The 12,779-nt window shown below is 44.9% G+C and overlaps 1 protein-coding gene across 1 annotated transcript in view; it reads right to left on the bottom strand.

Moving 5' to 3' along the window:
- Positions 1-879: 879 nt before the first annotated feature.
- Positions 880-12,779, bottom strand: part of ANTXR1 (ANTXR cell adhesion molecule 1) — a 181,156-nt gene continuing 169,256 nt past the window's right edge. Inside the window, exon 18 of the mRNA XM_073325259.2 lies at positions 880-7,032. Coding sequence (XP_073181360.1) covers positions 6,760-7,032 — 273 coding nt within the window. The 3' untranslated portion in view covers positions 880-6,759. The remainder of the gene's footprint in view (positions 7,033-12,779) is intronic.

Below are 12,779 nucleotides of genomic sequence, written 5' to 3'. Positions count from 1 at the left end.
AAAGGTGAGTCTTTAGGAGGATACAAATGGATAGGTGGGCTGGGAAACTGGTTCAGGCAGGTAGTCTGCAGTGAGGTGCAGCACACAACCTGAACATTACACCCTGCTGAATGGATTAGGAGAACATTTGCATGTTCCCAGCAAATTCAGTTCTGGCAACAAGACAGATGGAGAGACAGATCTGGCAAAGAATGTTGTGGCTTGTCAATTTGCAAGCTCCTATTTGCACACCGTGTGCGAGGAGGGCCCCAATTCAGCAAAATGCTTCGGCCCGTTACTTAAGTCCCATTGAATACGTCTACAGTGCAAAGGGAGGTTCGACTGTAGCATAAGTAAGCACACCCACTCTAACTTTAATCTAGTGTTGACATGGTTGGCATAGGCTTTAGTACAGGTCAGCTGCCTGAATACAAGCCCGCCAGGGACCCTGCGTATGTACTGGGGTTACTGGCCCATGCTGAAGTCTGTGCTATCATGTCTACACTTTTCAGAGTAGCAGCCGTGTCTACACTGCCATTGTTACCCACACTAGGTCGATTTAAAGCTAGAGTGCGCAGGCAAGCCCACCTTCAATTGCAGTGTAGACATACTCATTGAGGTCGACGGGACTCAAGCACATCCTTAAATTTAAGCCTGTGCTTACATGGTTTGCTGGATTGGGGCCTTGGTCATGCTGCTTATGTGTCCATCTTCATCAATCTCCCTTCATTTCCTCCATGGAAGGAAATATTCTATTAGAAACCCACAATAGCAGAACACCAGTATTCCACACTGAGGAAAGGGAAGTTTTACATGGAGCAGGTTCTCCTGCTTTTCTCCTAGTGCGTTCACCTTTGTCTAGTAAACAAAACATATGGAAACAGGCTTGAATTAGTGTAGTTCTTTAATAATAACCTCAAGATCAGCAAGGGTAATGACTGAATTTAACAAATGACACATGCAACAAACACAGGGAGTAGAACATCATCATTTAAACCTGGCTTAACTGTCCCCTTCCAACCAGTCCTGGGATATCAACACTGAAGTCAATATCGATCTATAAAGCATGTTTCCTTTCCACTGCTGCATCATCCCCAGCTATTAGCAGTATTCTTGACTCGAACACTGCTCGAGTTCTCAAAGAAACTAGGCAGCCCCCCCACTCCAACTCCCCATCATCTAAATGATGACAAAACATGTTTTGACACGACATGGAGTATCTGGAGAATTTGGAAGATCACAAGGCTAATCTGAACAAAGGCTTCAAATTACAGCCAGCAGCAGCTTGGAACTTTTCAGCATTTTGTAATGTTCTTAATCCTCATCAAATGCTACTGCATATTTCTTTCAGGCTGTTGGACACAGATTGACGTAGAGCATTGCATATAAAAAATGTACATGAATAAAGAATAATATAAGCCCCGGGCCTGAGTGTCCTAGTCAGAGCAAATCACTCAGAGCTGTTCATTGCGATCAACACCAATTCTATTACGTCTATATTTCTGCATGTGCAAGTGGTAAAAAGGATACAAAAAATGAAACCCTAATTCCTGTTGAAATTGCAGGGCAGATGTTTCACCATTCAGCTTCTTCCTTTTGTTCTGTAATGAACATTTGCCTCCAAATGGCTAGCTTGGAACGACAGCTTTGTAATATGTATAACAGGAAAGTTCTATTGGGAGAGGATACATAGGGTACCATATGTCTGTATACAGTACACCAGTTCATTCAACCTTGTTTGCATAGCATTAATTGTCACTGGAAGGCGTTGTGAAATTACGGCCAACGTTCTCAAACCTGGTTGCCTAAAGTTTCATAAGCCTGGTCAACACTACAAAGTTAGGCTAATGCAGCTACATCGCTCAGGGGTGTGGAAAATCCACACCCCTGAGCAATGTAGTTAAATCATCCTAACCCCAGTGCAGACAGAGGTAGGTGGACAGAAGAATTCTTCTATCAACCTAGCTACTGCCTCTCAGGGAGGTGACGGGAGAAGCCCTCCCATCAGAATTGGCAGTACCACTGTAGCATTTCGAGTGTAGACGAGTTCATAGATTCCAAGGCCACACAGGACCACTGTGATCATCTAGTCTGACCTCCTGCCTCACACAAGCCAGAGAACTTCCCCAAAATAGTTCCCACAGAAGATCTTTTATAGAAACATCCAACCTTGATTTAAAAATGGTCAGTGATGGAGAATCCACCACAATCCTTGGTCAATTGTTCCGTGAGTTAATTACCCTCCCTGTTAATTACTCTCATCATTATGAATTCCCACCTTATTGTCAGCCTGAATTTCTCCAGCTTCCCTTTCCAGCCACCTTTCTCTGCTCGGCCCCTAACTCCACCTCAACAAAAGGAGTCCGCTTTTCTTTCTCAAAAGTGCCGTGCACTTGTGGCTCCCCTTGATTTCAATGAGGTTGGTGGGGGCTCAGCACCTTGGGAACTCAGCTCGCTTCTACTAAAGTGCCCAAATATAAAAGTAGGAGCCTAACTTTAGGCACACAAGTTCGATGGGTTTGGGGCCAAGCCTCAGCTGACGTCAATCAGCATAGTCCCACTCAGTTGAAGATATGTCCTTTTGGTCTGAATTTCCATTCAGATTCTGGCTCTGGCAAAGGTGCCTTCACTTCCCTGCCCTCTCTCTCCACCCCCCACACCGTAGTTATTTCTTTTTCTCTCTTCATATTAATGCAATACAATGAAATTTAGATATGAGCGCAGCGACCCGGGTGGTTCCCCGTGGCCTGATTTTTCATAAATTCACAGGTTCTAAAGTCAGAAGGGGACCTTTCCAGTCATCTAGTCTGACCCTCTAGGGGCCTACCACAGGCAGCAGAATTTCACTCGGTCACTTCTGCATCAAACCCATCATTTCTGCCTGAGCTAAAGCATAACTTTAGGAAAGACATCCCATCTTCTAGTGATGGAGAACCCGTCATGTCCCTAAGTAAACTGTTCTAATGGTTAATTGCCCACACTGTTAAAAATGCGTGCCTTATTTCTAGTCTGAATTTGTCTAGCCTCAGTTTCCTGCCATTGGATTTTGTTATGCTTTTGTCTGCTAGATTATGTTTCGTACACCACATGCTGGCTAATACATAAAAGGACTCCATGCTTGTAAACCTAAACTGGCCCTTTATTAAGAGAACTGGCCCTTTATTTACAGGGATGCTGAAACTGCAGCTAGCATTCCAGCCACTTGCACACAGGCTGACTTCCTGAAGCCTTCTCTGAACACTTCCTTCCTGCAATCTGTGCTCCTGCCTCCAAGTTTCATGCAGGTTGCTACAGATTAAAGACCCATCTGCTATCAGAAACTTTCTCCCCTTTGGGAAAGGTCATTTCAGAGCTTTGCTGTTTAGGATCATCTCTTTGGGAACTTAGGGCCACGCATTTGAAGGAGCACGTGTCTGCAAAGAACAGTGCACCTAGATGTTTTGCACCTGCTGAAAGCCTCGTCAGAACACACAAATGGGCACAAAGGTCAGCGTTTGCCATGTCGCTTTCAATTTAGTACATGCACCTATTGCATCCCCAGAAAACGTGGCCGTGGTCCTGTGCCTGTTGAAGTCAATTGAAGAACTTCCATTGACTTCAGTGGCACCAGGCTCCAAAGCTGCATAATTGTGCACACATAGGTTGATTTTAAATACAACACTGGAGGTAAATTCTGCTAGCCAACATCTGCCCTGGTTTTGCTGAGTACATTTTACATGGTCAGGGTCTGCTGAAAACAAGTAACTTTGATTGCCCGTGGGCACTCAGATTCTATGTCCAGTTAATAACCAGCATGTTCAATGTCTAGTAAATAACTGGTCAATAACCAGTTAATGATTCTGTGTTCAGTTAATAAAAAATAGCCCTTTGCTTATCACTATACATACCCACTGCAGTATGGCTATAGACTACCCTAGATCCATGTACATGACTCCCATTCAGCAGATCGAGGGGCGTATGTAGCCCATAGTCCTTGTAGTTCAATTAATGCTATGTAAAGCAGGTATTCGTCACTACAGGAAATATTTGTACATTTATAAAAAGCAATACAAACATAAAGAACAAAAATACAACAAGCACAGCTTGATACAATAACATGCCATGAAATATCATTGGCTTTATAATAATTTACTACAACTTGAAAAATGTTCTTTTATCCACACTGGATAGGAAATGCTTCCATCTAACATATGGTAAGCATGCAATAACAATATATACAACAACAATTTGGAGTTTGCTTTTACTCATGAGAAGGATTGTAGTACAGGGATACATTAAAATTATTTTTTGGGGGCCTGATCGAGCTTTTCTGTTACTCTGTTTAAGTTTGGTTTTTTGGGGGTTTTTCCCTCTTAAATTGTGGTAAAGAATTTTTTATAGGAATCTGCAAACACTACTTTTAGTCCAAGAGTAGTAAAACTCATTTATTTTCCCCAGCAATTGTTCTGATTTACTGGTTGACACGACAAAAATATATTCTTAATGTCATTTGGTTAAAAAATAATTTTCTTTCCAAACTTTTTTGTATCGTTGAGGATTTGTTAAGAGAAATACCTAGCAATCCTGCAGGACATTATTACACTATTCCCAGTTATTACACTTTCCATCTTCAGCTATTTAACTAGATGGCATCCATCTCAAGGGGAAGTCCAACCAAACCTTTGCAGGGCTTTCCAAGATTTCCAGTCCCACTTGACAATCCTAACGTCATCTTGTTGAACCGACCAGTACCTGCTACAGTCTGAGTAGCATCTAACCCAGTGAATGTCAAAAGTGGGGCCTGCTCTGTGCTGCCTGCAGACAAAACAGTTGTGATGGTGGATACATCGGCCCTTTCACAGAACAGCCCGCACATGGCTGCAGACCTCAGAGCCATTGTGATCCCTGTATGAAGTTATTTGTTTCATATGACATAAGACACACTGACCAAAGGGTTAGTGAGTGCCAACTGGGATGAATCTGAGCCCGATAGAAAAGGACTGTTTATAAAGGTCCCGAACAAAAGATATCCCAGTTCATTCCTTGACTCGGTCTTTATCTTTATATCTGTTCTTTTCCTCTTTCTTGTATAGCCTTTTCCCCTGGAAAAGCAATATTTCCAACAACACGAGTAACTACTTGGCAAAGCGTATCTGTGGTTGAAACCACTTGCTTTATATGAGTATGAAAACTCTTTGACAGTCATAGAACTGTAGCTACAAAGATGATTTGTCTTTATGACGTGGCAATTTCCAGGGAGATATTCATGTCATGGGAGCTGATCGTAAAAGTAAACTGGGGGGGGCGGAGGTTTGACTTTAATCTTGATCTTATCTATTTCTAGCACTGTGTTACAAAGGCAGGTGCTCAGGAAGTTTACTATAGGTTAAAACATGTACATACGCAGTATTGTAAACTACGGGGGGAGGGTCCCACTGGGAAAAAGAAAAAAAGAAGGAGAAAACATGGAGAAATGCAGCCAGTGCATTTCTTGGAAGACTGATTCCCATCTCAGGCAACTTTGTGCATGACTTCGCCTTGGCCAACAACTGATAATGGAAGTGACAAGAGCAAAGTGTAGCCGCACTGTGTCCCTTTGACAAAGTGTATGGGAGACATCCAGTGCTTATTCAGGAAAGGAAAACAAAAATCAAAGCAGAGAAGTTGGTAAGGCAGAAGAAGGCAATTTACAAACAAAAAAGGCAGTGGTGAGATTCTGTGAAACTGATGACAATAACAGGATTTAAGGAGCCTAAGGGGATCGCAGTTTTTTAAAAAAACTTAATAGAACCAACCACTCATTCCCACTTCAGCTGTTTCAGAAACTTTCATTTTAAAATGGAAACGGTCCCTGAATTACTCTGCTGCACTCATCAGACAGGTGCCGTTAGCTAAGAGTAGCGTAATGACTCTTCTTTCAACCTTCTCTTCCACAGGTTCCTTTGCTCAGTGGTCTCCGGACCCCTACTGCCTGCTGAAAACTTTGAACGCTGATCTTTCATTAACTCTTCCTCTTCAGGTGTGGGGTTGGAGCCCTCCTGTGGGTTTTCTTTTTATTTTACACGTAATTCATTTTTCTAGTAGTACTTTGGCCTCGTTCACCCACACTTCCACATAACAACATACACAAATCCATAAGCCTGACACCTACTCCAACACCCTCCTGGGAACTAAAGGATGATGGCCCCGTTCATTCTCTAGAACAAAGTCCGTTGGGATGGCTGCTTTTTTTTTTTTTCCAGATTAAAAATCAAAGGTCTAACACTCCTCGTTATATTATCCTGCTGTTTACAGGTGTGTGAGAATAATCAGCTTTCCATATTAATCTGAAGCACTGCAACGAGAAGAGAACTCACGCAGTCATGGCAAAGTAGTCCATTGTGATGTCCACATGGTCTGTAGGAAGCTTTCAGCTGTGCCCTTCACCGTGGAGGATTGCCCTGTGGTCTCTGAATTTTCTAAGAGCTAGTCTAATTTCCAATTTCTTCCAGGATCACTGTGGTAACTCACAGAGGATGGGAGGGGGCAAGAACCTCGCTGAAGCGAACATTAGTGATTGATGTTTCTCCAGTGGCCTCATTTTTGCAGCCCCTGGATTTTGTCTCCTTGCTCGTTTGGCGACGCTTGATGCATTGTGGGATTATATATAAATAGATAAAAAGACTAATAAGTGGTTTGTTCTATTGTCACCCATTTCAGAATGTAAAGGCCTCCTATAACCCCCCCAAGACAGGTTTGTTACAGTACTGCTGAAAGAACCCTCCGAATGCTTCTGGAAGAGAGAGGGACAAGGTTGAACCCCTAGACGGAAGGGCGGGGGGGGGGCCTGGAGGGAGGAGGGGCTCGGTTGGGGGCCGGGGCCTGGGGAGGCGGGGGCAGTGGAGGGAGAGTGGATGATGGGGATGGGGTGGGAGGAGTGGGAGAACTGGGAGGAGGTGGGGTATAGATTGGGGCAGGGGGTGGAGGGTTGTAGATCGGGGCAGGGGGTGGAGAAGAGGGTGGGTGTGCGTGGTTGAGTGGGTATTTCGGCAGTGCCTCAGCATTCTTCACTCGGGTGAAATTGATACAGCGGCCCTAAAAGAGAAACAAAAAGGTTATTGAGCGTGGCGATGATGTAGGAGCCGAGGCCAGGCTGGTGGTGAAGTGGTACTCCTACTCACAAATCAGCCATCTACGTTTATTTTTCTGGGTGCACAGTCGGAGTCAAGGCCCCTTTATGGGCCAGATTCTTAACCCAATCCTTGTGGCTGCTCTGAGAAACCCAAAAGGGTTCACATCTGGAGTGAACCGTGCAGTAGCAAATGCAAGTTGACTAATCATGGATGGACCAGCCCCACATCTGTAACTCCAGCTTGCGTGGTATTGTGAAAGTGCACACAGAACCATCCTTGCGACCACTGCTCGCTGATTCTATTGCAGCCAGCATGTGTCTATAGCCAGCAGTCATAGCCTATAAGATCCTGTGAAGGGACATGAACAGGACCCTACCAAATTCATGGTCCATTTTCATAAATTTCACGGTCATAGCATTTTAAAAATCTTGAATTTCATATAATTTATAATTCATATAATTTCATATAATTCAGATAATGAAATCTTAAATTTCACAGTGTCATAAGAAAATATGAATATGTATTTTAAAAATGGCAACATAAAAACATGTAAAGCCCTTAAGCCACCATTTCTCAAACAGGGGGTCGCAAGTCTATTGGAGGGGGCGTGACAGAATTGGCACCCTTCCTTCTGCGCTGTCTTCAGAACTGGGCGACCGGAAAGCAGCAGCTGCTGGCCGGGTGCCCCGCTCTGAAGGCAGGGGTGTACTTTTGAATACTTTTACCTTCTAGTAAAGAGTAAAATCACACAAAAGACCAGATTTCACGGTTTGTGACACATTTTCCATGGGCGTGAATTTGGTAGGGCCTTAGACATGAATGTCAGCCAGGGTCGAGGCACCAGTGGTTAGAATGCCAGCATGGCAAAGGAGTACTACGGCTTTGTATTTGAGGAGGATGAACTGTTCCTTCCCACAACGCCTGCCTCATGGCCACAGAGTTTGGCAAGACCAACCTGGCTATATTGATGACTATGGCTGGATATCTAGATAATCAGGCATATCAACTAATCTGGAGGTGTCTCTGCAGGCTCTTGGGACAGTTAGCCTTATGATCAACTCAGTCCACTCATGCAGCCATCTGTGCTAACAGTGGTTCATTCTAGCTGTCCAGGTATGTGCATGACTACTATCACCCTAGGATCTCACTTGCCCTCCATGAAAACAGATGCAGCCCTATTCAAATACTACACAGATGTCCTACAGTTTCGTACCAGACATTTGCTTATGAGTTCAGGCATGCTTTTTCCCAACACATCCAAAGGATGGGAAATAATCAGTGCAATTATTCAGCAGTGGACCAATAACTCCAGTAAGAATTCCCCTACAATGTAATCCAGAGGGAAGACAGCTGTGAGAGTGACAGCCAGATTCAGCTGTCAGATATTGCTAGAAGTGTATCCACCCCCCACCACATCTGTACACACAGGGGCTAGAGACCGTGGGTGGCAAGCCTCTGAGATTACACTTGAATTTACAATCAGTGCCATTGTGTGATGTAATAGATTTTGCACAACTGCTCTCATTTTAGCAGAGTTAAGGCAAAATTCTCACCTTCAGAGTTTGTCTTTGGAGTATATTCCGCTGACAGATCTGCCACAGGTAACAATGGAACCTACTGACCCTGCTGCAGAATACAAGTGATTCCCAATCTGAGTCCTCTGATCCCACAGAGACGAGCCCAGGAGAAGAAATGGGCTGAGAAGTCAAATCATGGATTCAACAATATGGCCAGACTGAGGCACGAGTCAGCTCTCAAAATCAGGAGATAGCTTCAAAATCATGAGAGGGATATATTTGGGGGTTTTATATTTGCCTTCTGCTTTCTGAGCCTTTAGGATACATTTGGGTTACATCTTCAAGCTTTTATCTGCAACCAGGAGGGCTAGAAACGAACTTTTAAAAAAATGAAAGTTAAGAGTCTCATGCAATCACCTGACTCCAGCAGCTGGGGCTTTAAGAAAAACACCAAATATCACACGACTCATGATAAAATCTCAAGAACTGGCAACAATGGTTCATGCTTCCCCTTTCCTGCTGCTGTTAGAATTCTGGCTCAGAATTTTAGCAATGTCCCCCCCGACCTTTGGCTGATACAAAACTCCAGAGCCAACCCCCCTCCCCATGCTTGAAATCTGGAATTTGCATCTTGCATCTATATCAAATATTCTTCACTCATGTCCTGCTTCTAACTATTTATCAACTAGACAGGAGAGGGAGTATTATTTACCAAAACTAGTTGCTTGTACTGTATCCTTCCTGAAAGAGACAAACTGTTAAGTAGAATGTCTCCTTAGCCTGCTGCCCATGTGAAGCCAAAAAACTGCTTTCTGTAACGCTGCTATAAAAATGGTGCTAAGTTACAGTTTGTTATGTATTTTAAACAAAACCTTTGCCCTCTAAGCTGTTTAGCTTTTTCTAATAATTTCCACCTGTGAATGATCCCACAGTAAATTCTCTACTGTCGGAATCCAAGTTATTATATTACAGGCTCATTCTTCCAGATATGAACTCATACAAAGAGACACTGGAGGGCTTCTGAGCCCACAGTTTTTTTTCCATTTAGGGTGTTGGTGTGTGGGGAGGTCTGGGAGGTGAGGGGGGCTGGGGGGTGTTTTGCTTTTTCTGGTTCCTTTTTCAAAGTAAATGTTAGTGCTGGTGAAAAGATGCCAAACAGAACAATGATCCCAGGCAGAGGGGAGTGGTTCCAACGCACAGGAATGTGGTGGGATTTGAGGCAACTACATTAGGAGCGCTGAACCCTCTCTGTGCCATGGGGTAGTCTTATTATACCCATTTTACAGACAAGTAATCTGTGAAAGAGGAATTATAAACAGCTTGTCCATACCATCACATCACATTGCTGATAAAAAGAGATTAGAATCCAGCCATCCTGATTCTCAGTCCGCCACCCTAAACACTAGACACCACTGAATCCCAAAAACCAAATGCAAGCAAGCTACATGGAAGTTTTGCATCAGATGTCCCTCCACTCCAGACGCTTTGCATTTTTTAAATACTAATGGCCTGTTTTTCCAAAGTGCTGAGCTGGGTCTCATGCTCTGGTGCCCTGGACCTTTTGCAGCCATTTACACAAGGGGTCAGTGGTGGTGAATGCTACCAGATGAGATTGGGCCACATGTGGTGCCAAGTTTCAGAGTAACAGCCGTGGTAGTCTGTATTCGCAAAAAGAAAAGGAGTACTTGTGGCACCTTAGAGACTAACCAATTTATTTGAGCATGAGCTTTCGTGAGCTACAGCTCACTTCATCGGATGCATACCGTGGAAACTGCAGCAGATATTATATACACACAGAGATCATGAAACAATACCTCCTCCCACCCCACTGTCCTGCTGGTAATAGCTTATCTAAAGTGATCATCAAGTTGGGCCATTTCCAGCACAAATCCAGGTTTTCTCACCCTCCACCCCCCTACACACAAACTCACTCTCCTGCTGGTAATAGCCCATCCAAAGTGACAACTCTCTTCACAATGTGCATGATAATCAAGGTGGGCCATTTCCTGCACAAATCCAGGTTCTCTCACCCCCTCACCCCCCTCCAAAAACCACACACACAAACTCACTCTCCTGCTGGTAAAAGCTCATCCAAAGTGACCACTCTCCCTACAATGTGCATGCACATTGTAGGGAGAGTGGTCACTTTGGATGAGCTATTACCAGCAGGAGAGTGAGTTTGTGTGTGTATGGGGGTGGGGGGGTGAGAAAACCTGGATTTGTGCTGGAAATGGCCCACCTTGATTATCATGCACATTGTGAAGAGAGTTGTCACTTTGGATGGGCTAGTACCAGCAGGAGAGTGAGTTTGTGTGTAGGGGGGTGGAGGGTGAGAAAACCTGGATTTGTGCAGGAAATGGCCCACCTTGATTATCATGCACATTGTGAAGAGAGTTGTCACTTTGGATGGGCTATTACCAGCAGGAGAGTGAGTTTGTGTGTCGGGGGGTGGAGGGTGAGAAAACCTGGATTTGTGCTGGAAATGGCCCAACTTGATGATCACTTTAGATAAGCTATTACCAGCAGGACAGTGGGGTGGGAGGGGTATTGTTTCATGATCTCTGTGTGTATATAATATCTGCTGCAGTTTCCACGGTATGCATCCGATGAAGTGAGCTGTAGTTCACGAAAGCTCATGCTCAAATAAATTGGTTAGTCTCTAAGGTGCCACAAGTACTCCTTTTCATGTGGTGCCAAGTTGCCACTGGGGACAGTCTGGTCCAATGGGAGGATTGGGTGCTTAGCACCTTAGGCAATCAGGCTGTAGCTTTTAATTCAGTGGTAATTGTTTGATTCGTTGCATCGGCATAGGCAGCCAGATGGTGTGTCTATTTCAACAACTGCTGGGTTTGTCTCTTTAATTTCGATGCCTTCTAGTGGGTAGCTGGATATACATGTACCAACAATAAATCAGAAATAAAATGTTCCATTTCCTCCCTCCTCCTGCTCCGACGGCAGGCTAGAAAGGCTGCAAGATAGGATTTGATGGACTATGGAGGCTGAGGGGAGAAGACTGATGTGAAAATAGCTTCAGACAGCTTCTATGCAAGGGCGCTGCCAAAGATATCATCATTGTTTGTAGATATTAAGAAACAGCTGTCTGAATCTTAGACGAGCAGTAGAGGAAAGTGGATTCTGCTCTGAAATTATAAAATACCCTGCATGGCCTGCGGTTGAGGACAGGCTGTTTTGTGTGAACAGAGGTCATCTAAAGAAAACGGGGTTGCAGAAACACTGTCTTGCACATATAGTGTACACCCCGAGGGTACTCTAAACTGTGTCATGGCTGCAATGGCCATCTGTCAGTAAGAGACTGGTGAAGCTTGCCAGGCTCTGGCCAGGCCCTTTTGGCAGAACCCCTAGCTACCTGTTGTAATCGACTAGGCGGCCCCGTTGCTTTTCTTGAACGGTGGGTCTGAGAAGTGAGCCATCAGTGCACAGTGTTTTAAACTAGTTCCCACTAACATGCCTGTATTCATGCCTGTTCTCAAATGTGACCCTGTTTAGACTTGCACGACAGCATTACAGTATACAAGGAGCCCTCTTTCCCCTCTACTCTGCCCCATGCGTTGTCATTAAGGCTCCATTTACGCTATGAGCTGGGGGGGGGGTGGGGGTGATTCCCAGCTCGCATACATATGCTCTGTGCTAGCTTTGATCGAGCGAGCATGCTAAAAATAGCAGTGTAACCGTGGTAGCATGGGCAGCATCAGGATGGGATAGCTGCCCCGAGTCTGCATCCAGGGGATTCAGGGGGATTTGTATTCGGGGCGGCTAGCAACGGTGCCCATGCTACAGTGGCTACACGACTATTTTTGGTGGGTGAGCTCAGTGACAGCGAGCGCGAGTATGTCTATGCGAGCTGGGAATCATGCCCCTTCCTCCACCGGGAAGGCGGAGCCTTCGGATATGTTTACACTTCAAGCTGAAGTGTGGAGGAGATATACCCACGCTAGCTCTGATGGCGCCAGCATGCTCAAAATAGAGCGTAGCAGCAGCGGTGCAAGCGGTGGGAGGAGCTAGCTGTCCTGAGCCCGGGCCCGTCCGAGACACTAGACACATGCTCCGGGCGGCTAATCTCCCGCACAGCCATGGACCCATTCTACTTGTAGCGTGCTAGCTTGATCAGCTTGATGCCTCCAGCTTGAAACGGAGACATACCCTTACATCTGTGCCACCAGGGCGTGAGACA

The sequence above is a fragment of the Lepidochelys kempii genome, chromosome 26, assembly GCF_965140285.1.
Source record: "Lepidochelys kempii isolate rLepKem1 chromosome 26, rLepKem1.hap1, whole genome shotgun sequence".
NCBI lineage: Eukaryota > Metazoa > Chordata > Testudines > Cheloniidae > Lepidochelys > Lepidochelys kempii.
This window is presented reverse-complemented; position numbering and strand designations above follow the sequence as displayed.